This window comes from Varanus komodoensis, unplaced genomic scaffold (assembly GCF_004798865.1).
Source record: "Varanus komodoensis strain SLA01 unplaced genomic scaffold, ASM479886v1 scaffold22, whole genome shotgun sequence".
NCBI lineage: Eukaryota > Metazoa > Chordata > Lepidosauria > Squamata > Varanidae > Varanus > Varanus komodoensis.
The window spans coordinates 16,476,643-16,501,175 of record NW_025335606.1 but is presented as its reverse complement, the minus strand read 5'-3'; the positions used below and the strand labels follow the sequence as shown (position 1 = coordinate 16,501,175).

The following is a 24,533-nucleotide window of genomic DNA, read 5'->3' as shown; positions in this document are numbered from 1 at the left end:
GGACAGTCAGTGTCTAGTTTAGATCAGGTTTCTTTTAATGTGAATCCATTATTCTGTGTCCTGCAATGAATGAGGAGATCTTGTCCTTTTTTCTTTGTGACAGCCTTTCAGGTACTTGTAAGGTGCTATGATACCTCTCCTCAAATGCAACCATACAACCATTTTGGCATGGATTATCCTGTTTCGTGACCTGACCTATAGCTTACTTGTCTAATCCCCAAGCAGACACTGCTACCTGACTTCACATGACAATGCAGGCTATGACAAGCCAGGTGCTCATGGGTGCCCAGCACGTGCAGCAGCATGTGCAGGTAAAATTAGCCATGGTGGGCTGTTATGTCATGTGAATCAAGTCACTGATTTTCAGGCTAACTTACCTTTCAGGGTTGTGGTGAAAATAAAAAGGAAAGAAGGAGAAGGACTTTGTAAACTGCCATGGGTTTCTTGGAAGGGGAAAAATGAGATATAAATTTAATAATAAATGCATCTATATTTACAATAACTCTTTATTTGCTATTTTCTAGTGGCCAAATATCAACTTAAAGGTTAACAAAGATGAACAGTTACACAGGTATGTAATTACTATTTGGAGAAAACTCAGAGTAAGAAAGTATGCAACATGCCTTGAAGATAGTATGTTCCTATACTGTAAAGCAAATATGTTAACTAAAAATAATTACATTGGAATAAACATTAATACACTTAAGTGCTCATGTCTGCCCAAACTGCATTTATTTCTTGGCAATGTTCTGTTGTATAAGTGCTTGATTAATCAGTGCCTTTCCTGCTAGAATTTTCCCCCAAATGAAAGTATTTGTTCAGTTGATTCAGTTTCTCATTTTGTAAGAATATGTTAAAACAAGTTTATTTTTCATTTCAGCAACTTTCATTATTTATTTATTTTCTATACCATTCAACAGCCAAAGCTCTCTGGATAGTTCCTTTCCTTTTTCCATTCCGTTTCTCTTTCTCCATCCAAAGCACTCTGGATAGTTCACAACAGCACATTATAAATACAAAATAAAATATGCCAAATTAAAACATTAAAACATCTTTAGAAGTTTGCCAAATTTAAAACCAAATTTAAAACTGATTAAAAATAAATAACTTGTAGTTATGTAGTTTTCTGTTTCTAAAACATTTAGTGACTTGAATCCTGAATCACCACCTCTGAATGGGGCAGTGATCATGGAAGGAGCTTTCTGCCTACCCATTCTCTTTATGCCTACTGTGTTACACCAAACTCTAGTCCTGAGGTCAAGCCCCACCCCCCTTTGAATGGTGCAGGGATATGGTTTGAGGCCTAAAAAAAGTTGGGATTTGCTGGAAATCACTCCCTCCACCCTGCCACATATTCAGTGAGGAGCAACTTACTTTATAGTCCTTGGCAAAGTTTGCAGCACAGTACGCATTTGTTTGTAGTCACATATTGACCTGCAGCATAATAATGATTTAATCATGCTATACTATAGTGGGTTAGCCACTGGATAAGCAAGCTATGGGCTAGTTACTGGGTTATTTAGTGCCTAGTGCGGTGGGTTTGGATGACACACTAAGCAGCCTGTGGCAGTTGTTGTTGTAAACTGCCCAGAGAGCCTTGTGTGGTATAGAAATTCAATCAATCAGTCAATCAAATGAAGGGTTGCTAAGAAACTGCAGAAGTTGTGGGCACACTATAGGCAGGCAGTATGTCTAATCTCTGCTGCTTATGCATAACGGCTGATGGAATGTTTAACCCATAGTCCATTCTGTCATGCAAACCAGGTAAGTAGCTAGTAATATAAAATTGTAGGAGGGTTTCTCAGATATAGCCTTGGCAAGTCAGGGAAATTAAACAACATATCTGAATCAACAAAGAGTTGTGAAAGATAGTCATCCAGCCATAGTAGTGCTCACCAAAGATTGGTATGAATTTATTATAGATTTTCTGAAATTGAATATGTGCAAATAATATGAAGGTACATGTCTAAATATTTCTTTGGTCTACATCTTGTAACTATAATCAGTGGTGCTTTCTTTTAACCTTAATATGAAAAAAAGTTTCTTAAAATGCCCTATTTCTTTTAAGAAATGTGTGTTTCCTGGTTACTTTTCAATATTTCCTCAGTTACAATTAATCACTGACTTCCATGAATGTATGTGTGCATTAGCAGGTAAATGATTTCAGAAGGAAAACAAAACATAATTATTTTTATTCAGTTATTGGGATATTTATATTCTAGCTTTCCAATACATTTGTATTGCTCAGCGTAACAAGATGTCAACCAGTAAAACTGAGCATGTAAGTTAAAAAGAGATAAGGTGTAATTTAAAAAAAAAACTAAAATAAAGTTTTTCTGCATGAAAATAATCAACCTGGCAAGCCAAGCAGCCTGCTGGGACTGAAACCATATAACAAGAAATTATGTGAGAGAAGTCAAACAAATCTCTTCCAGCAAGATGCTCAACAAGCGAGGCTCATTTGCCGGAGGACCTTGCCTTGTTTCCCACTAAGCATGCTTTGGCCACAGGTGGGAGGTAGCAGAGCCCCTCACAATAGTTCTCAGTTATCAGGAACACTTGATTGCTTTTGTATGCATTTTTAGAAAACACTGTAAACAGAGAGCAATATGCACATTTGTCTGAAGCCTGCAATGATTTTTTTCAGCATCTTATTCTTCTGTTTGATACTAGATTTGTTCAACGACTGATGTATTTTTACAAGCCTAGCAGCAAGTTGTATGCCAACCTGGATCTGGATTATGCAAAGTCCAAACAGCTCACAGTTGTGGGTTGCCAGTTTACAGAGTTCCTTCTTGAATCTGAAGAGGTAAGATTGGTTTTGTCCCAGTATAACTAACAGTTGTCAGGTTCTTATACTCAAACTTGACTTTGAGGGAGGATTTTGGTTTTTTTTTTTAAAAAAGCATGGAAGATTTTTCTTTAGACTATGTCTCCAAAGTGTCATGAAAGTCCAGTAGAAATAATGAATTCTGAACCTTAAGAATCAGTCCAGGAAATTTGATGGCCTAAATATGGTATGAGGCCTAATATGGGATGGAACATATAAAATGCAATGTTTATCCACAGCTTATAAGGGAAAGTAATATGAAATGCATTGCTAAAAGCCCTAAAACTTTAAAATACATTAATACAATTAAAACTGTGGGTTCTTTGGAGGGTCTTTACGTTTCCTTTTCATTCTACTTCCTTAGTGGTACCAGGTAAGCTAAATCAATTGGGTGTCTAGTTATCCCACCAAGATTCGCTGGCTGTTCAGTCAGTTAGTCATTGCCACCGTCTACTGGGTCAGTAGAACTGTAGGTTTCTTTCAGTTTTATACGGGGAGAGATCTCACTGCCAGCTTTCAGTCTCTGCACATCCATATTTCCTGAAGCAGGGCTGCAGAACTGCAGGCTTGCAGACCATATCTGGTCCACCTGGGGTCCAAATCCAGCTGTCCAGTTTTCCCCAGATAGCTACTTCTGTTTCCTTTCCCTTCCAGCATGATGTGTGTTCATTTGGTGGCTTCCCATCTTTTGCAGATTTTCCCTCATTATGAAAGTCTGAAATGCCTCTGTTAAAGCATAGTTCATGTCAGTAAAAGCTTTTTTTTTTTTTAACAATAGACTAGTATTTGCCCTGCTTGCTTTGTTTTAGGTTTCACTGTGTTTTGCTTTCATTCCTGCCCACACTTAGAATGCAGCCTCCAAACATGAATTCAGTCCTTAGACTGAAAGAGGCTTGACACCTCTGTCCTAGCTGGTATTAGAGTTGGGGAAGAAATTTGTTCAGTTTGCATTTTAATACTAATATACTGTACTTGCTCTTACTGAACTGAAATGCATCCCCAGTTTTCAAGATATTATGATGTGGTTTGCTAATTGAAAGATGATACAAAAACATGTATATTAGTAAAAATGTGCATAAAATACATATATTAGTGAGAATAGTGCACAAATTGCTTGAATGAAAATGCAGAACTCACTTGGGAAGTTTAAATACATTAAACTTTTAAAAATGGGAAACTGAACAAAACCAAAATTGAAAAAAAAACTGTTCATCTGCAACTGGTATAATAAGCACATAGTTAATCTCTTACATGCTGCAGAAGATCCATTTTAAGAGGTTGTGATGCACTCAGCAATCTCTCTACATTTCAAACAAAGCAGCATCGACTTCTGAAAGCATGGTTTATTTACTCCATCTGAAGCAGTCAACCAGAAGACTAGGTTTCACATTTATAGTATCTTTCCTGCAAAATTGATGCACTGGCCTGACTTGCTTCAGGATATTGGGTAGGGGTGATGCACAGGTCAATCAACATGCACTTTTGCCCCTCAGGAAGCAAGACAGGAAGGAAAGAAGGAAGGAAGGCAGGTGCAACAAAAGGTAGATACGGACTTAAAATTATCTGAACTTTCTATAGTCTAATCCATTGCATCCATGATTCTCTGTGTTACTCAAAGGGTAACAAATCAACATGGTCCTTTTTAGTCCCCATTTTGCTTTGAGTTGTTCAACAAAACTCACAGCATGAAGGGCAAGGAAAGTCCTAGAGGGTGCAAGTCTGCTTTTGTAGAAATATGCTTTTAAATTGTGTCACTTTTCAATTGCCTCCACTAGCTTTTAGAAAACTTGGGCTGCCTGGTGATTATTTACAGTTGTGACTGCTATAATTCCCACAGAAATGACATTCAGCATATGTCAGGATCATCTGAAGGCAGTATCGCAGCTGACTTTCCCTACATTTCTTATGCTGGAAGAATTCTAAACCTGTGTAGGGTTCCTTTCATTTAAAATAAGAGCAACTTCCTAGCATGTTGCATTTGGATTTTAATATTCCTTCTAAAATGCATATCTTTTCTCTTATTGTTAAATCATAGTATGTTGTAAAAGTCTACATACATTCCAGAACTTTCACAATGATGGTTTTCCTCTGGTCTTAACTTACCTAATACTGGTGTGTTTGATATTTCCTTGGTTTGCGATAAGAGAGATTTAAATTTGCCTTTTTTCAGCGAGGGGGAAAGACTCCTGCAAAAATAACTGAAGTAGCTTTTCTTTTCTTTTTTCACTTTGAAGCAGGATGGCCATGGCTACCTTGAAGAGTTAGTAAAAGATATTGTGCACTGGCTTAATTCTTCTTCTGGAATGAAACCAGAACGCAGTCTGCAGAACAATGGGTTACTTAACACTCTTAGTCAGCACTACTTCTTGTTTTTTGGTACACTTTCCTGTCATCCCCATGGAGTGAAAATGCTTGAAAAATGTAACGTGTTTCAGTGGTAAGCCCTACCTTCCGTTATAGAATGTTTTGAAATACTTGAATTCTAGAATCCTAAAAATTTGAATTGTCTCATAGTATTCTACATTTTTCTAGAAATGAAAAGTATTAAACTATTATGGTGGTGTGGCGTGCTTGCTTATGTTCTTTGAGAGAGAGAGAGAGAGAGAGAGAGATTATGTTAGATTTGACAGAGTACCAAGTTACAAGTTTCAAATGCAAAAGAATTGCAATCAAATGCCATTATTTTATTTATTTATTTATTTATTTATTTATTTATTTATTAAAGTTGAAGGAGTTGCCCCAAACCATCTACTTTTCATCTGTTTTGTATGCTGCTTGATTTTAAATTGTGCTATACTTCCGAGAGTAGTATTTAGTTTTGTGAAGGTAATGGTCACATTTCTAAAGTTTAATCTACAGAACAAGAACACTTTTATTTTTCAGGTAAAAAAATGCATACTGAAAATACTATATTATTGGGCTAGGTAGGCACCTGTGCTTAAAGTATTCTGCCTGACCAAAAAAAAGGGGGCAGTGGGAGCACAGAGAAGAACCAAGGAGAAATGATAACTACCAAAATGCCCAAGTGACACTTTAACCCCCTGCTCTCACCAGTGATGAGAATTATAGTTTCTCACAGGCAGTGCTACTCTTCTGGTATCAGCAGGCATGTGGCATGGGGAAGCTGAGGTGGGAGTGAAACAAGAGGCATTGTTCTTGGCTTCCTTGAGAGGAAGCCGAGTGCAATGCAGCACATCCCCCTACCCATCTATTACAAGCTGTGGTAACAAGGCTAGGACAGCACATGTTCTCTTCCCCAGCACCCCATGGGGGCACATTCTTCTGAGCCTACTCCCTGCTTACTGTGATAGCCAGTGATAGGGCAAAATGTATTGGTTTTTCCTATGCACTGGGGCTTCAGGGGCCAATGTAGGGTGAACACTTTGTCTCCTTCTCTAGCCCTCCTTGGGGCTTGGGAAGGCAGCATACAGCAGACCCTGCTGGTACATGCCACTTCCCCAAGCAGGGCTTGAGAGGCAGGTCATATCAGCAGGGAATCCTATGACAGCCTCCCATAATTGCCACTGCACAGTTTGTAGGTAATTATCATTGGTGCTTCCCAGGATCCACTTGACTAGAGCTGCACAGGGATTGTGCCACTCTTTCCAAATGGCTTGCTTGTTGTGGGGCTTGCTCTTGTCATGTTGTCCAGGTTCAGGTGATATAGTACTGAAACAGAGTACTGGTAGAGGTAATGGGCTGGATGAGGGTCAATAAACTGAGCCTCACTTCCTGCTTGGATTACTGCAATGCGCTCTATGTGGGGCTGCCCTTGAAAATGGTCCGGATACTGCAACTGGTACAGAATAGAGCGGCCAATCTGCTGACGGGGACCGGCTGTTACTCTCAAATAACGCCGGTCCTCTACCAGCTCCACTGGCTTCCAGCTGAAGTCCGGGCCCAATTCAAGGTGCTGGTTTTGACCTATAAAGCCCTAAACAGCTTGGGACCAGAATACCTGAATGAACGTCTCCTTCCTTATATGACCTCACGCCCCTTAAGATCTATGGGAGAAGCCCTACTCTGGAAACCCTCTCTAAGTGAGGAAAAAGGGTCATCAACTCGGAGTAGGGCCTTCTCTGGAATGTACTCCCCAGAGAGGTATGCCTGGCGCCAAATTTATACTCTTTTCGGTGCCAGGCCAAAACCTTTTTATTTAAACAGTACTTTAAAATGTAATCGTTTTTAGATTTAGTCACTCTGTTTGTGATTTATTGTTTTGTTCTGTTTTATTATTTATTGAAATTGTTGTTTTAATTGTCTTTTTAAATATTGTAAGCCATCCTGAGATCTTGTATAATAGGGCGGCATACAAAAGCGATAGATCGATAGATCGATAGATCGATAGATAGATAGATAGATAGATAGATAGATAGATAGATAGATAGATAGATAGAAAGCTATGAAGGGTTAAGCAATCCTAGCAACTTCTGGTCAGAATGATTCATAAACCAACCTAAGCCACTCTGACAACAGCATCCCCAGTTTGGGTAGCATGTTAATCCATGGCAACCTAGCTTTTTGAAGGAACCTGGTCATGGAATCTCTTTGTCTTTGAATTGCACAGCAGTTTATGTCACCCTTTTCACATTTTAGGATATCAGAAGCAACAACAGCAAACTCTCCTAAGCAGTTCACAATGAAGAGGCAGGGAAGGAAAGATGGAGAGATTTTTTTAAAAATCAGCCCAGTTCTTTCCCATTCACTTGCATTCTCAGGAACTCATTTTCCAGGTTATTACCTTAGAAGTTTGTAGATGTGCATACCTTCAAAGGATTTCTCTTGTGCTTAACTGTTCTCATCTTCTTTCAGTCTCCTCAGTCTTTGCTCCCTAAAGAACCAAGATCACTTACTCAAACTGACAGTTTCTAGCTTGGACTACAGCAGAGATGGATTAGCAAGAGTCATCCTTTCTAAAATCTTAACTGCGTCTACAGATGTAAGTGACAGGCAGCTGCTCTAAATATCTCAGGTCTGGACAATGTATGAGTGTGGATGGTTTTATGCTCTCATAAGTTGGTATATTGGAGAGAATGTTAGGTTTGGATCTGAAACACCTAGTTTGAAATGCTTTCTTAAAGCCTTGTCTTTGAAGCTAATTCTTTCTCTCAGCCTGCCCTACTTCCAGGATTGCTGTGACTATTAACTACAGTGTAGCTTTGAAGAAGGCAGAGATACAAATAATGGACCATGTCTGATGGTGACTGGCCACATGCTGTCCAGATGATATCCAGCTGTTGGGAGCTGGGTTCTCTAGGTCCTCTCTTTCAAACAACAGACAGTTCTTTGGCAAAAGCACTTTATTTCCACTGTACATCCAGCATGCTATTAGCCAAAAGGGGAAGAGTTGCTGAGCATGCATAGAACATTCATTGAACCCAAACTAGAAACTGCTTCCAAGAACTCTTCTTTTCAGTAACCTGGGCCCCACCCCTCTGGGTGTGTCTCTCTAGTTGGCTAGCTCTTTTCTCCCAATGCTGTGTTGTGGGGTCAAGGATCAGACCAGGCTCCTCTGACTCCCATGTACCCTCTCTTCACTTCCAAACACTGTTGGTTCCCAGGCTCAAGTTCCCACCTTGAGATGGTGGCCTTGAGATAAGCTGTTCCTTCACTGCCATCTCTGTGTCTGCAGACCTCATTTCCCAAGCCTCACCATCCTCATTCAAAGAGTTGGTGCCACCTGCCCCTGAAAAGTGTGCATAACTACCTCTTTCATTCCCAGCACCAACCCTTGCGCATTGGACATTTGGGGAAAGCCCCAAAATGAACGGAATGCTCAGTACTGGAATGGGGCAGGTTGGCAGAGCTCCTGTATTTAAATTCCACTGACCTGCTTTTTCCAAAAACAAGTGTTTCTGGTCCTTTTGGATTGCCCCTGGAAATGCTAAATCTCCATTATGCAGGTGGTGGAAGCTAATGGAAAACAGAATTGGTCAGACTGGCTGCCTGCAGAATGGAAGCTGTAGTGGGCCGCACTTGTGAACAGGCAAATGTTGGCTAGTGCCAAATAAACTCTCTCTGTATTTTATAAGTATGCGTGCAAATGCTTTGTCATAAGCTACACTTTTTGACTATGAACACTTTTTGTCCAGCATGTCATGGCTGTTTATAATTTGGCATTAACTTTAATGATTATTCCCTATAATCCCTATAAAAATGTCTTTATAATGAGGTGAAATTATAGGCTTTGTGTGTACAAAATAGACTTTCTTTACTACGCTTCTCTTGCTGCTTTTCCATTAATTTGTTTTGTTTTGTTTTTTTTCCTTTGTAGAGCTGCAGGTTATATGCCACAAAACACCTGCGAGTACTGCTCAGGGCCAATGTAGAATTCTTCAGTAACTGGGGAATTGAGTTACTAGTTACCCAGCTTCATGACAAATACAAAGCCATCTCTTCTGAGGCACTTGATATCCTTGATGAAGCATGTGAAGATAAGGTATGAATGCTTTGTCCCTTTCTTCATGTAGTCATGTATCAGTTCATGAAGTAGCGATTCTACTTTTCAGGAAATAAAAATTGAATGTTTCTTATAAAATGAACTAATATTTCCTGACATTTTCCAAATGAGATTGCCAAAGCAAGGAAAACTCAAACGAAACTAGGAATAAGCCCAAACTATGAATAGTTCACATATTTTTCAAGGATTGATTAAGGGCAAAAACTAATACTATACAAATGGATTCCTTGTGCAATGCAAGTTTGTTCCCCTTTCCCCTTCCCTATCCCCCATTAAGAGAAGGATCCCCTGGAAGATTGAGTCAATCTGTTGGTAGAAAGACCCTGAACCTTAAATATAACCCTATTTCAAAATAAGAGAAAAGCACACATGGTCTGAGAAGCACCTTTTACTATCAACTATTTATCAAAGTAATCTTCACATTCCTATATGTATTGAAATATGAAAATTTGCTGCTGTTCTCCTGCTGTGACTTCAACTGTGCTAATACATGAAGTACCAGTTACGTTTTTCTAAAGCATAACTCCTTCCATTTTTCTCTTTTAGGCAAACCTTCATGCTCTCATTCAAATGAAACCAGCACTGTCTCATCTTGGAGATAAAGGTTTGCTTCTGCTTTTAAGGTAAAATTTAAATACAGTTTTCCACTTGAAAGCAAGCCAGGCAGTTTTTATTTTGATAATAAGTATAGATATTTATAAATGGTATATGATGGTGTTTTTTCAGATTTCTGTCAATTCCAAAAGGGTTTTCCTATTTAAATGAGCGAGGCTACGTGACAAAACAAATGGAGAAATGGCAGAAGGTACAAATAATTTCCTGGAATTCATAATTTGAAATATGTATCATCTTGTTACACTGAGGTATTGCTTTGTAAAGTCAGCCCTACAGTGACAAACAGGACCAAAATCAAGTTAGGAGCAAAAGTAACTCAACATTGCTTCTGATTTCCATAGGAGACACTTTTAAGCACCTACTCAACTCTTCCAGCACAACCAGCAGGTCTTAAAATGTTTATATTCGAGTGTATTGTATTTCAGGTTTAGTGTGCAAGGGAGCTAGATATTTGTCTGTTCTATCTGTCCTTGATATTTGGTTGGAAGGAAAGCTGATGTAACATTTTTTGTTAATGTAAAGTTTAACACTTCATTCATTCATTCATTTTTATTCCACCCAATAGTTGGGACTAGTGCCAGGTCCTAAGAGGATAAATTTGAGTTAGTGTTCATATGCAGCTTACAAATTGACCTATATTTCCTGGCCAGAGATTTTGCTGTGTACTGTATGTAGTTGCATGCATTAATACTTACTTAAAATAATCCTCTCCATAGTCATCCTCTTGACAGGGCAGCTCTACCCCCTTACTTCATGTACTAACTCTATGCCAAGCAGCCACATAACTGCTAGCCCCTCCCAATATTAGCCAAGTTATGACCAGAACTGCTCTGAGAACTGTGGTTGGAGCAGATGGGGTGGGACGGGGGTAAGGCTTTTGAATTGAATTCAACATTGTTCTTCTGAGCATAATGAGATGCTCTTTTTGTATGCCTCAGCATATAAACTTCTGCCTTGCTATAGCTTAAGGGTTTGCTCTGTAGGCACAAAAATCGAGGCTCTGAAGATGGGCACAGGGGAACACCAGCAAGCTGGAAACAGTTAACCACCTTCTCCTATTTTTTATTCCAAACTGCCACTACCCAAACCTTCTGTCCCTTAGAAAAATTAACTGTAGGAGTTATGCTAAAAAAATGTTCCCATGTAACATGTAGTTTTGCCCTTTGATGAGATAGTTTCAACCAAAGAACAGCTCTTTGGCCGCATGGCATAACACTTGAATCATTTCGCTTACTGAATGGGGGTAGTGATTGCATCATCATGAAAGAGAGGGGTTGAAGTGCTGTGAAAGGAAATTCACAAGAAAGATCCAAATTCCCTGTTTTTATAGATAGCAGAGCTTATTTTGTAAAACTGGAGCAGAATTTAAGTACAAATTTTATCATATGAACCGTTAGTCTGAAACAGAAGTCTTCACATTGTAAAGAAAATTAACACATGACAATAAATCCATTTTTGAATTATTAAATATTTATAATTTTATTTGAATTTTGCCCTCTCTAAACAAAAACAAACATCAGCAAAAAACTGCCGAGAATACAAAACAATAATATACCACAAACACATGCACAGAAAAAAAGGGAAAAACAAAACAAAAACACAAAACAGAAAAAAACGAGTTCAGTGACCATTGAACTGATCTTGAAAGTATTATTATTATTATTAATAATAATAATAATAATAATAGAGTGAGTGTGTGTGTGTGTGTGTGTGTGTGTGTGTGTGTGTGTTTTTTCAAACATACACGTACACAAATACTCAAGTTCCTGTTCCACATTAGGTTGAGGTAGGCTGACCGAATGTTGGAATGAATGTTGAGACCGAATGTTGGAATGAATGTTGAGACAAGCTTGCTGTCAGTGGTTTATTCTCTCATAGGTTGCCAGTGTTGTGAGGTCTTCAGTCCATGACATGGTTGAGGGAGATGATTGGTAAAGCACATCTAAACTCTGCAAGATTTCAGTTATGATGACCGAAATAAAAATTTTCTCACTTGGATAGTGGCATAATACTGTATTATGTTTTTTTTTTGCTGAGCTCTGTTTTTTTTATTACCTCAGGAATATAATTTAAAATATGTTGAGTTAATAGAAGAGCAACTTAATGAAGCACTTACCACTTATCGCAAACCTGTTGATGGTGATAATTATGTTCGTCGGAGCAACCAAAGGTAAGCTAATTTATAAAAGACTTTGATTGGCTTGTTAAAAGAATGCCTACATAGAAAACAGTGGTTATGTGGCTGGTTTTGAAACTGTTTATGCAAACAGACCATTTTTCTTTCTACCAGATTACAGCGGCCACATGTCTATCTGCCAGTTCACCTTTATGGCCAACTGGTGCACCACAAAACAGGCTGCCATTTGTTGGAGGCTCAGGTGAGGAAATTTAATATAACTGATTCAAAATCAAGGTAGCATTAAATACGTTACAATGTTCTTTTAATGTATGTATATATTATTTATTGCATTTACTTGGATATTACTGCTTCACAGTTGTGCAGCATATGCTATCTCATAAAAAATTCAAGAGAATCAGAAATTCCTAGGTTATGCATGCTTGCTTGTTCTATGAAATAAGCCTTTGCCAGCACTTTCCAAGTTAACTTTTCTGCCTTGGGGGCTTATGTGTTCTCTGCCTGTTCAAGTGGTGAATATAATGGTTATATAGAGTTCACTTATAGGGCAGAGCTAAAATACCTCTGTTTCTTGCCATCTGGCTCCTGGAACATAGGAAGAACTTTAGTCCATCTAGCCCAGTATTGCCAACACTGACTGACATCAGTTCTCCAGGGTTTTGTTCAGGAGCTTTTCAAGTCCTGCCTGGTGATCCAAGGATTTGACCTGAAATTTTCTGCATGCAAAGCATTATTTTATTTCATTTTTTCGATTTATATCCTGCCTTTTTCCTACAAAGGGCTCAAGGCAGCTTACATCATTCTCCTCCTCCATCTTATCCCCACAACAACCGTGTGAGGTAGGTTGGGCTGAGAGTCTGTGACTGGCCCAAAGTCACCCAGTTGGCTCCATGGCCGAGCGCGGACTCCACCCGGATCGCCTGAGTCCCAGTCCCATGCTCTTAACCACTACACGACACTGGCTCACTGTGCTCTGCCAATGAGCTATGTCTCCTTCATATGGTAATCCAGCCACAGATGTTACTTGATCCACAGAGGCATGGAAATGATCTCCTGAAGTGGAGCTTCTTTGCATCCCTGAGCCTCCTGATGTCTTGTAATCTTCACCTCTTTTTTTCTGTAGGCTCTGAATGTATCCTTCCTGGACCTTTTCCACATGTGGTATTTATCCTTTCAGTCAAGTACTGATAGATAAATCTAGTGAGATGATCATATTCTGTCATACCATTGACATAAGACACCAATCTATTAATTTGAAGAAAATAAACATTTTAATTAATTTTACAGTTACACATTCGTAAGGCAGAATAAATTCATTTTCTGTATTAAACTTGCCTTTAGTAAGCAACCTTAAAACTAGATATGATTGTAACTGCAATAGACATTAAGTCCCTCTTTCCTATCTTTTGAAAGCATTGAATGAGTGTCCTTCAAGTTGTCCTTCAACCCTAAACTACAAGTTGTTTTAACTGTTTGTATCAGAAAGTCTTGGGCTTTTCCTACATAACATGGGAATACAGTGAGCTGAATATGAAGGGGAGAATGCAAAAGGAAGGTTTTTTTTTAATGGCCAAAAGCAAACGCCTGTAGATGACTGAGCATAGCTAGGGATCTGATAAATGAAGAATGGGAGAAAAATTAGTCTTCCTCCTGTAACAACTTTACCACTGTAACAACTGAGCCAGGCTCATCGGATTCAACAGATTCATTCTTTTCATATAAGAAGTATAGAAATAGGGGATACTCTGAACAGGTTTTTCATGCATGTGTTTTTCTATCTAATCATCCTCATTTCCCTGTGTCTGAGCTTCTGGGGAAAGATAAAAGAAACTATGATGTCTGTAAAAAGAGTGTGAATGATTTGTGAGATGCAACAACAAAGAGTAGCTGGTTTATTCTGAAGTGCACAAGTTCTTGTTGTTGTTCTCACTATTTGATGGCATTCTCAGCTATGTTAATTTCCCAGCAATGTTAATTAAAAGACACTTTGAATTGAAGGAATGAAGATTACCAGTTAACCATTTGAGCTGTATTTCTTTCTTTAAAAATTCTTATGACATTGAAAAGAACTTACTTCTGACTATGACTGGTAAAATGGTCCGAGATGACTTTATTCAGTTTTAGTGGTGATTCTTTGACCTTTATGTACTAGTACTCTTAGTTAAATTAGATGCATAACCTATTTGTACTTTGCTTTGGGGATTTATGTGAGCTGGGAAAGTAGTTCAACAGTTGATAGATAAATAAATAAATCTGATCTGTTGAAACTCCTTTGTCATCTATTTTTTATTCTTTAGAGTATTGTTCCTGACCTGAGTTACACAGTTCGGTCTCCCATGCTGGATAAATGGGAAGGTATTAAGCAATTGAAAGCAGCTCTCTGGGCACTGGTTAGTAACAAATATATATCTTTCTATTTTCCATATTTCTGCAACTATAAATGTCAATAAAGTACTTACTTGAACTGTTCCTATTCTAGATATTAACTAAAGATGGGTAAAAGAGCATAAGCATATTTATTTCATGCATATGTTGTCTTTATATTTTTTGTCTTTCTATAATGCTCAAGGCAGCTAACAATAATTCAATTGCACTGACCACTTAAAATCTGCTTCAGCAAACAAATTAGTTTTTGACTACTTGTTGTGTAGCATTGGGATATATTAATTAGATATAACTGTTTGAACAATTAGCCTTTTTCTTTCTTAAAGAAAGCAACTGGGATGTCAGTTTCAAAAAGTAAAGGTTTGAAGGCATGAATATATTTTCTCATTCTCTTTGGCAGCCCTCCCCAACCTGGTTCCCTCCAGTTTTAAACTAGAATTACCCACATTCTTGAACATTTGCCATACTGGTTGCAGATTTAAAGATGTGAAGTCCAAAACATCTGGAGGTCATCAGGTTTGGGAAGGCTGCTCTGTATGTTGCATCAAAATGTTCACTTCTACTGGAAGATTTCTCTTTCTTCACTGGTAGCAGGGAACCTCTAGATACTGCCCTATAATCCTAGCCAGATCAACCATAATTGTATTTTGCTGAGAGCGTAACAGGTGTAAATATAAATGTAGTAAAGAAATTTAAAATGCATTTCTGTATTCATTGGGAAAGTGAAAGAGTAGACTGATATGTGGTCAGAGCATATTTGATTTTGTGATGGTACCTATGAAAGGTTTGACCATAGGTTTTTTAGGTAGTGGCAGTATGGTTCTCTCTGTGTGTGTGTGTGTGTGTGTGTGTGTGTGTGTGAGAGAGAGAGAGAGAGAGAGAGAGAGAGAGAGAGAGAGAGAGAGAGAGAGAGAGAGAGAGAGATCAAGCACTAGTTCAGTATCACTTCAGTGTATTTTATGTCAACCATTTATTGGTGTCTGAACTACTTACAAGTTTGATAACAAATTGTATTACATTTCAGGGCAATATTGGCTCTTCAAACTGGGGTCTGAATTTGCTTCAAGAAGAAAATGTGATTCCTGATATAATGGCACTTGCCCAGCATTGTGAGGTTCTATCCATTAGAGGGTAAGTAGAATAGAAACTTGAAAAATGCTTGGTAAAATATCTGTAATTTTTCCCCTAACTAGGAGTCATTAAAATGATTGAATTTTTCAGTGTTTGGTTTTATTCTTGAAAAATGATGCATGGTTTTAGGAGAAAAAAAAGACCCATCAGAATGACAGAGCTTAGAATTTGTTTTATCATATGTATCACCTTTTTAATTAAAAGCAAGAATATAAGTGAAAAATGTATTGTTTTACCACAAGCTTTTTACATTTTAACCTGAAAATGAATTGTTTGTATGTTGAAAAGTAATGCTGGTTGTTGGTGCTGCACCTTCTGTATCTTTTTGAAGTCACACATACAATTGTTTCTGTGAACCATCTTAAACAGGCATCTATTCCAAAAAGAGTGAAATGGGATATACTTCCTTGGTAAATCCCTAAATGCTACATTGATCCTGTTAGTGCGTAGTGGCACCAAATCATGGGTTAATTAATTAACAATGCATGCTGCTACCATTTTGAGTATAAAACCTCTGGTCAGCCCAATTCAAGATCATTTCTTAACATGGTTTCTTAAGAGTTAATTATGTGTTAACAGCCTACGGTTGTTAACAACCTACAGTTAACCTACATTTTTTCTAAGGTTAACTGTGAGCTTTTCACCCATCGTTTCTGTGTCCACACATCATACGATAACTTCCATTTGAATTAATTGGAAGTTTCATATTCAGGATGGTGGCACTACATGATTTCTGGCAAATTTGGCTTAATTAATCAACTCATAAATTGTTGCCATTATGTGCAAACTGTTTCAAGGTCAGAAAACAAAAAAAAATGTGTATGCATAATATGACAGTGGTCTTTAACTAAAGCTGTATTATTTGGTTTATAGTTATTCTTAAAAATAAAGTATTGACTAATAACATCTTTGAGTAATATACAATGTAGTAAACATAATTATTACTCTTCTGATTTAGTTATTTTTTTAATTTTCTGTATCTGCTTTGATAAATGAGACAATTCACAGTAATCAGTCAAATGTGAATCCATTTTCTTGGATGCCAAGCAACAGTTTCGTATGCTTTTAGCCCACTGATCTCAGTATTGAATTTAGGTCATTCACTTTTACGGACCAACTCAATAAAAGTCTGCTCTTTGCATTTCATGAATAATTATTTACATTCTCTCTACCCCCCCCCATTTTCTGGGAGTGAAGTATACAAAAATATTTTCTATATTCTAACTATAGTTTGTTGCCTGTTGAACCTAAAATATATACCTGTTTGAACTGAAATTCTGTTTCTTAAATACAGGACATGTGTCTACGTGCTTGGCCTAATAGCCAAAACAAAACAAGGTTGTGACATTCTGAAGCATCACAATTGGGATGCAGTGAGACATAGCCGTAGGCAGCCTTGGCCAGTAGTCCCTGATGACATGGAGCAGCTCTGCAATGAACTTTCCTCTATTCCTAGCACTCTTAGTTTGACCTCTGAATCAACCAGTTCAAGGCATAATAGTGAAAGTGAATCTGCACCATCAAGTAAGAATATGCATTGCTATCAAAACAGTTGATGAGCATCCTCCTTCAGATAAACTATAGAAATTATGGCTGTGACATCTGTGCATAAAAGCACTGACCATGTTTGCATGTCATTGTAAACCAGAATCCTGCCATTTAAAACCACAATATGGATGAGCTGCAAGCTGGTTCATTCAATTTGTTTGTTCCTAGTTTGCTCCTGCTCATGCAGGCAGGTGGGCAAACAAAGAATGGATAACTTTGTGTGATGTCCAAACCAAGGAATATGTTCTATTATGTCCAAACCAGGATTTGTGAGCCCATAATAAACCTTAATTTAAAGGTAGCTTGTACCCCAGGTTCAGGTGAGACCCTAAGCTATCAGTGCCTCATTTTAACAGTCCTTATGAGCAGGTCGAGCATGGAGTAGCATGTGGTGGGCAGACTTTCTAGATTTGCAGGATCTTGTTTGACTCGAGAAGTTTGAGACCACCAACTGGAGCAAAGTTTACAGTGGTGGTTCTGGTCAGCATATGCTAAGAATTAAGCAGCAAGGTGCCTCTGAGTACATGTTCAGCACAGTATGTATTTAATGGTATTTTCATTCACTAGCAGAACCAAGCTCATGGGTTGTTTCACATTAAAATCCATTGTTCTTGCGCAGAAATCCACTTTCCTTTCCACCTCATCCCTGAAAATTTTTTCAACAACCTAATTGCAGAAAAAAGAACTTTTTAAAAATTGTTGCTACTGTTAGATCATTAGGAGATTAAAACCCTGGCTGATCAACTGGAAATCATCTAGAGATCTACCAGTAGATCTTAATCTACTGGTTTATTTCTGAATTTATTTCTGTGAGCCGTCCCGAGGCTATATAGCAAGGGGACAGCATACAAAAACTATAAATAAATAAATAATCAGTCAATCAATCAATCATTCTCTTCCAGTAGATCCTCATCTACATTTCCTCACTGGCATGTAGTTCATCCACATTGTGATTTATTAACTAGGATTCCTGATATAAAATGAAGTGCGAATGTGTCCAGTATCTCTTTCCTAGTCTTTTGGAACAGTATTACCTTTCTACTCTTAAAGCATTTCTTAACTTGGGCCCCTCCAGGAGTTTTAGACTCTATCAGCTCTAGAATGTTGTTGTTTCTTACATGAAAGCTGGAAATGCTAATCTAAGTTTGATATTGTAAATATAAAAAGCATGTAATCAGACTGTTTGAGTATTACCTCATTAAAGAGAAGAGTTAGGGAAGTGATTAGGAGGTTGGAAAGTAGGCCTAGAAGAGCATCAAGAAAATAATTAGGCTGACAACTAGAATAGGAGGGAAATGTATTGCTATAATGAAGACATAACAGTTGAAATTACCCTAGCCTATACATGAGAAAGATATTTCGCAAAATAAACCCTGATTATGAAACAAATTCAAGGGAGTATTCAGTGCTGCTGCAATGCCAGTGCTAACAGAGTTACTCTAGCTATGTCACTAGCACTTGCAAGGCAAAGGGAGTCCAAATTATACAAGGTATGTAATTAGCAGTTATTTTAAAAAGCAAATTGCAGGTGTGTGTGTGATATCCTGATCAGGATCCTGCTATGGAAGATGTTTTAGCCAATGCCACTGTCCCTGTCCAGATCAGTGTACTTTTAAAAGCTTTAATAGAGCTGCTAATGCTGTACCTGCTTTTTGATCTAGTCTGAACCTGGCATGCTTGTTAAGATGAGAACATGGAACACTGTACATGAAAGTTTGTTTGTTTGTGATATTTCTAACCTGTCCAGTCACTATGCATCTCTGGAGTTTGAATTACTGAAGAAAATCCCATATCTAATTGCTATTGAAATATCACTTGATATTTGCTCAATTATTCCATACTGTTGCTGAGATCAGATTTAGGGTTGCAAGCTGCCAATAATGTTTAAAATTGTTTTTTTAAGTTATTGTTCCAGGCAAAGTGTATATATGACAAAATAAAATTGCTTTGTAAAGAAATACTTTTTAATATTTACCTTTAATGGTAGGGGAATGTAGTATCCTTCAGATTTTAAATTATGTTAGGGAATATGTCTAATTTACTTAACATGTAGTAGGTTACAGTGTCTTGCAGAAATATTCAACACACACCCTTTGACTTTTCAGAAGTCTTTGGCAGTTCCACTTTTTGACACTGTTACCACTAGATATACTGAAGACACTCAACACTGAGGGTGCAGTGGGTCTTTTATAAACATGATTAAATCTGGGTCCAACCGAATGCCTTTGGATAACTAATTTCAAATTCTGTTTTTCATCAGTCATAAGTGTTTCAGCAATGCAAGTATTTCTTTTAATTTCAGGCATGTTCATTTTGGAAGATGACAGAGTTGGCAGCACCTCCACTAGCACATTTTTCCTAAATATCTCTGAAGACGCAGAACAGATTCCCCATGACCGAGCTGGGTCCTTGAAGGATAAGGATCGCAATCCCTTCCCCTTTTTCTCTTCCAGCAGGCTTGTGAAGAATCGCATCTTAAATTCTCTTACTTTACCTAATAAAAAGCACAGGAGTAGCAGTGATCCTAAAGGTGGCAAGCTGTCCTCCTCAGAGAGCAAGATGGGCTTGAGACGAAATCGTACTGTAACCGAGCCTTCCAGTAGCATGGATTTTACACGGGGGGATGATTTCACCCCAGTATTTCGAGTGCCTAAAATTCACACTCTGAAACTAGAAACATCATTTGTTGGAAGCAGGCACAGTGAAGATGCGGATAGCACTCCAAGTATTGGTGAAAATGACCTCAAGCTGCCAAAAAGCCTCGTCCATGAAAATCACAGGGAAAACACCAGCCGAGAAAGGCTCATAGGAGAAGTTTCCACACAGACCAACTTCAAAAGTCGTAGCTTGAGTTTCAATACGGATACCACAACAAGTGGCATAAGTTCCATGAGTTCAAGCCCTTCAAGGGAAACAGTGGGAGTGGACACTGCAAATATAGACACAGATTGCGGAAGCTTAAGTACTGTGGTGAGTGCCAAGACAGTTAAAACCATCCAGTGTTCAACCCCACAGTCTAACCACCTCCCTCTCTCAAAATCAAATTCCGTCTCCCTGGTACCACCAGGGTCCTCACATACCCTTCCTCGGCGAGCACAGTCATTAAAAGCTCCATCACTTGCTACTATTAAAAGCTTGGCTGACTATAACTTCAGCTATACCAGTTCTCGAGATGCCTTTGGGTATGCAACACTAAAACGCTTGCAACAGCAAAGGATGCATCCATCTTTGTCACATTCAGAAGCCCTGGCTTCTCCAGCAAAGGACGTCCTCTTCACAGACACAATTACTATGAAGTCTGGTAGTCTGGACTCTCGACTTACACCAAACAGGTAATGCCTTTTTTTTCTTCAAAGCCATGCTGCAATTTGTTCTCATGCAGTGGTGAAAGGGGAAAGGCATATTTCATGATTCCAGTTGTTAGAGGTGGCTGGTGGGCAGAGGGTAGGACAAGCTGCCTACGAGCATCACCATAGGAGTAACTAAGTAGAATCAAGGGGTCTGCTGCACAGCTAAGCTATCACACCTAAAGTTAAAGCTCAAAAGTTCAAGGACAGGATGCAGGGAGCAGGTTGCTGACCCATAGAACAGCACAGAAGAGCTCTCTTGGATTTGTGTTTCTTGTTCCATCAGCAACCTGCTGCACAGAAAACTATAAAATAAGGCAAGTAATTTCAGACTTAACAGGTTTAAATAAGAAGAGAGGGTGACCCACAAAACAACATAATAAAATGTGTTTGAACCCGCTCGTTTTTGCTCTCCAGCAAGTAAGTAACTTCATGATTCGAAGTGCAGAGCAATCATTAAAATTAGAACAGAAGAAGAAAAATGAGTGGTGGGGGAGATTAGGTAAAATAAAGTTGGGAGCTCTTAGAACACCCCACAGTTGCTCCTACATGTCAGGGCACCATTTAAAAGAGGAAGGGATAAAAGAAAAATGTGGGAAAAGTAGAACAAATAATAAGCGGATAGGCTTTTCAGTTTTAATAATGTTAGGAGTCATGTGGTGCTCTTTACAAACATGCTCAGAATTAAACTTTTATAAATTAATAGACAGTGGATTTTGCTAGCATAAGTCTGCATTCCATTAAGCATTTTTCTCTGGGTGAATTCTTTGGAAACGTTGCTGATGCGCCAGGTTCAGACAACATAAACCTATCATGGCTAGCTGCCTGTGATGGTTTGTTCTGGTTGCTTCTGTTTACTTAATGTTTGTGCCACTGGAACAATTTTGCACATTCACAGTGTTAAGTATCTTTTGTACAGCAAGTAGTAACAGTGCTTGTTGAATCCATTCCCGTTCCAAGAAGTTATACAACGAAATGTGCAAAAGTCAAAGGCAGGGAGTGTCTGGGTACTTCTGCAAAAGCACTGTAAATCAGGTTGTCAGGAAATTCTTTTGGGATATATCTGAACTGATTCAGAATAGCTGAAGCAGTCATCTTAACCATTTTTAAACTTCAGCTTGGAACTGAAACAGAGCCATAGAAATAAGAAATACAAATCTGAGTCAGAACTGAACTTCTTGAAAACAGCACCCAGTTGCAATGTTTTAACCATGCATATCTCTCTTGCTTTAAACAATGTTTCCTTGAATCACCCTTGAGTAGATAATATACTGAGGGCATGTGCTTTTGGGATCCAGCAAACTGACATTTCATAATGCAGCTAGAAAGAGCAGAAACTCTTGTTTCTGGGATGGAGCAGGTCAGTGGAACTTGTGGAAGGGAGTTCTGCTGGCCTGGCCTGTTCTAGAAACAAGTCTTTTTGTTCATTTCTAGTTCCTGTCACACTTGTAGTTTGTTCCATGGACAAAATGAAACCTGGGGGGGGGGGGCGGTGTTACAGCATTTCTATTGAATACTTCCCTAAGAGGCTGACTGTGTATGCCATGCTTGAAAAACATTGTGGCCGTTGTTGTACAGTCAGGCAATTACTTTGAACATGCACATCCACTGAATCCTTATATTTGTTACAGGTTCATGAGAGCTTTAAGTTATGCATCATCTTTAGATAAAGAGGATTTATTAAGTCCTATTAACCAAAACACACTTCAGCGCTCTTCTTCTGTTCGTTCCATGGTATCCAATGCTACTTATGGTAGCTCAGATGATTACATTGGACTTGCTCTCCCAGTTGATATCAATGAAATATTCCAGGTATATATGCACTGTTTTTATTATACGTGACTGCACATTTATGTAAAGGAAGTTATCATATCAGATGAATTGTTCCTATGCAACTCTGCCTGAAACTCTTATTTTTTATTCTTTGTCACATGTACTGCATGACACTGTGAAGGGGTGAGCGTGGTATAATTTGCTTAACTGACAGCAATATGGAACATCCTTAATAGCATTTTTAAAGATCCCTTAATGTTAGCTACAGTTCCAAAATTCATATGTTTACAAGTAGTAGAAAGGACTTGTTATATTCATAAGCAGTCATCTGCATAATTTTTTAATCTGAAATATTTCAGGTAAAGGAAACTCCTTATTTCCAGAAAAAAACTATGCCTTCATTTGATGAACGAAGTGCTCGAGTCTTTTCCCAAGAAGCTGGAGGTACCGTTTCTTTTACACTTAGTTTTGGGTAACATGATTCCTCTCCAACCTGCTGCCTTCTAGATGTTTTGGATCCCAATTCTCAGCATTCCTGACTGTTGACTATGCTAGCTGAGTGCTGATAGGAGTTAATGACCAAAACATATGGAGGGCCATAGTTGAGAAGGCTGACTTACATTGCTGCTTCCTACCAGTGCTAAGTTTTCCATCTACCGTTCTTTTGGAAGATGTTAAGTTTCTTACTTGTAAGAATGGCCTCAAACTGTGCAGTGATTTGTGCCAGGAAGAACCCTTTCCTTTATTAAACAAGTAATGAAATAAAATAAAGTGAAGCCATCCATGTGTTGTACAGAAAATATGAGGCATGGGGAAATGACAGAATTGTAATGTGGTAGGACATTTCTACACAAGATTCTTAATTTTTTTGTTTCTTCTCAGATTTCTGCATCACCTACAATTGTTCTGTTAATGATTTCAGTAGATCTAGAATTGCTTCTTTTTTGGTGGTGAAAATGGAGAAGACATGTAAAGCAAAACTCTTCATTGTCACATGTTTATATTTGACCATTGTTTGTTTATTCAGTGATAGTATATTTTAGTTGGTCAAGTGAAATGTATTAATATTAATTTCTGCTAATGAATATTCAAGAAATAAAACAATTCCAAAAATGTTATTGCTTATAGTTGAGTACCAACTGGCATTCTTCATTGCATTCCTTTTGCTGTTGCTTAATTTGATGTATTTCCAGGTTTGCCATCTGGTTCTACTGAGATTGTAAAGAGTCCGTTTCAGATGCTTCGTCAACAGATCAGTCTTACAGAGATTATGAACACAAGTCGTTCAGATGCTTCTCAGTTCCTAGAAAATATGGAAGACACTGGACTCCAAGAGCACACTGAAGATAATTGCCTTTATTGTGTCTGCACATACATCCTGGGCTATCAGCATAATAACAAAGAGAACTCGGCATATAGTCACACAGGTGAATACAGCTAGGTTTCCTACACCTGATAATTCCTCGGTCCCTGTCTTGTGGTTCCTGTTCATATATGGCAGGTTAGATGATGGAGGCCTTTTGTGGTTTACATCTTGCCTCTGGTACTTCATCAAACACAGTTCCAGAATGTGTTTAATAGCTATAAGATCTAAGTACCTATATTCAAATTAAATGTGCCCACTGCTATTGAAACTAACATTTTTCTGATTGTTTACTGAGCCAGTAGTTGTACATAGTACCTGTATCTGAAATTAATTACATTAAAATAATTTTCTTTTGCCAGTCATGTTTATAAAACAGTACCCCACATTCACTTGGATCTTCTTTGTGTTTGCCATTCTAATTTCTAATTTACTCAATTTTGTGACTTACATATTTTCTTCTCCTGTATAAACCATCCCCATATGCCTTGTATCCAAATTTATTAGAATTTTCAGACATTCCTTATTCTGACTGGTGTGGAAAGACCATGCATAATCACTTGGATGTAGTTTCCCATTCCTCAAAGTTTTCTGGGATTTCAGGATGTAGTGATGCTGCATCGCATGGATCAGCTAGTAGCACCAAGAGTACAGAGCTTGTCATAGGTAAGTGACTTTATCATAAGCATTTCATGTTGCAATTCTAAGAGAGCAATCCTATGGTTCCTAGATTGCATCTTCAGATTTCCTTTCCCTCCCAGTCCCCACAACCAGCACAGAAAGATCCATGTCAGCTGCTTCTCTAAGGCTGGAAAAATGACCTTAGTAAAGAGAAAAAAGGGAGCAGGCTAGGGGAAGGGAAATAAACTGATGCCACCAGAATGCGAGGTACCCTGGCAGTGCTTTAGCCTCCATTGCTCTTGTGTTTGAAGGACTGCAACTAG

The 24,533-nt window shown here is 38.3% G+C and overlaps 1 protein-coding gene across 6 annotated transcripts in view; it reads left to right on the top strand.

The window, feature by feature from the left end:
• The window catches only part of RICTOR (RPTOR independent companion of MTOR complex 2), a 90,291-nt gene that overhangs the window by 52,839 nt on the left and 12,919 nt on the right, over positions 1 to 24,533 (top strand). For 2 of the 6 annotated variants that reach the window (XM_044431584.1, XM_044431589.1), the window contains 18 exons: positions 525 to 571; positions 2,674 to 2,809; positions 4,324 to 4,371; positions 5,065 to 5,267; positions 7,643 to 7,769; positions 9,105 to 9,269; positions 9,837 to 9,913; positions 10,017 to 10,095; positions 11,966 to 12,075; positions 12,196 to 12,283; positions 14,340 to 14,432; positions 15,452 to 15,558; positions 16,853 to 17,082; positions 19,409 to 20,438; positions 22,085 to 22,265; positions 22,586 to 22,670; positions 23,420 to 23,653; positions 24,097 to 24,255. In XM_044431584.1, coding sequence (XP_044287519.1) covers positions 525 to 571; positions 2,674 to 2,809; positions 4,324 to 4,371; positions 5,065 to 5,267; positions 7,643 to 7,769; positions 9,105 to 9,269; positions 9,837 to 9,913; positions 10,017 to 10,095; positions 11,966 to 12,075; positions 12,196 to 12,283; positions 14,340 to 14,432; positions 15,452 to 15,558; positions 16,853 to 17,082; positions 19,409 to 20,438; positions 22,085 to 22,265; positions 22,586 to 22,670; positions 23,420 to 23,653; positions 24,097 to 24,255 — 3,199 coding nt within the window. The remainder of the gene's footprint in view (positions 1 to 524; positions 572 to 2,673; positions 2,810 to 4,323; positions 4,372 to 5,064; positions 5,268 to 7,642; positions 7,770 to 9,104; positions 9,270 to 9,836; positions 9,914 to 10,016; positions 10,096 to 11,965; positions 12,076 to 12,195; positions 12,284 to 14,339; positions 14,433 to 15,451; positions 15,559 to 16,852; positions 17,083 to 19,408; positions 20,439 to 22,084; positions 22,266 to 22,585; positions 22,671 to 23,419; positions 23,654 to 24,096; positions 24,256 to 24,533) is intronic. The other 4 variants (XM_044431585.1, XM_044431588.1, XM_044431587.1 and 1 more) reach the window with 4 other exon arrangements.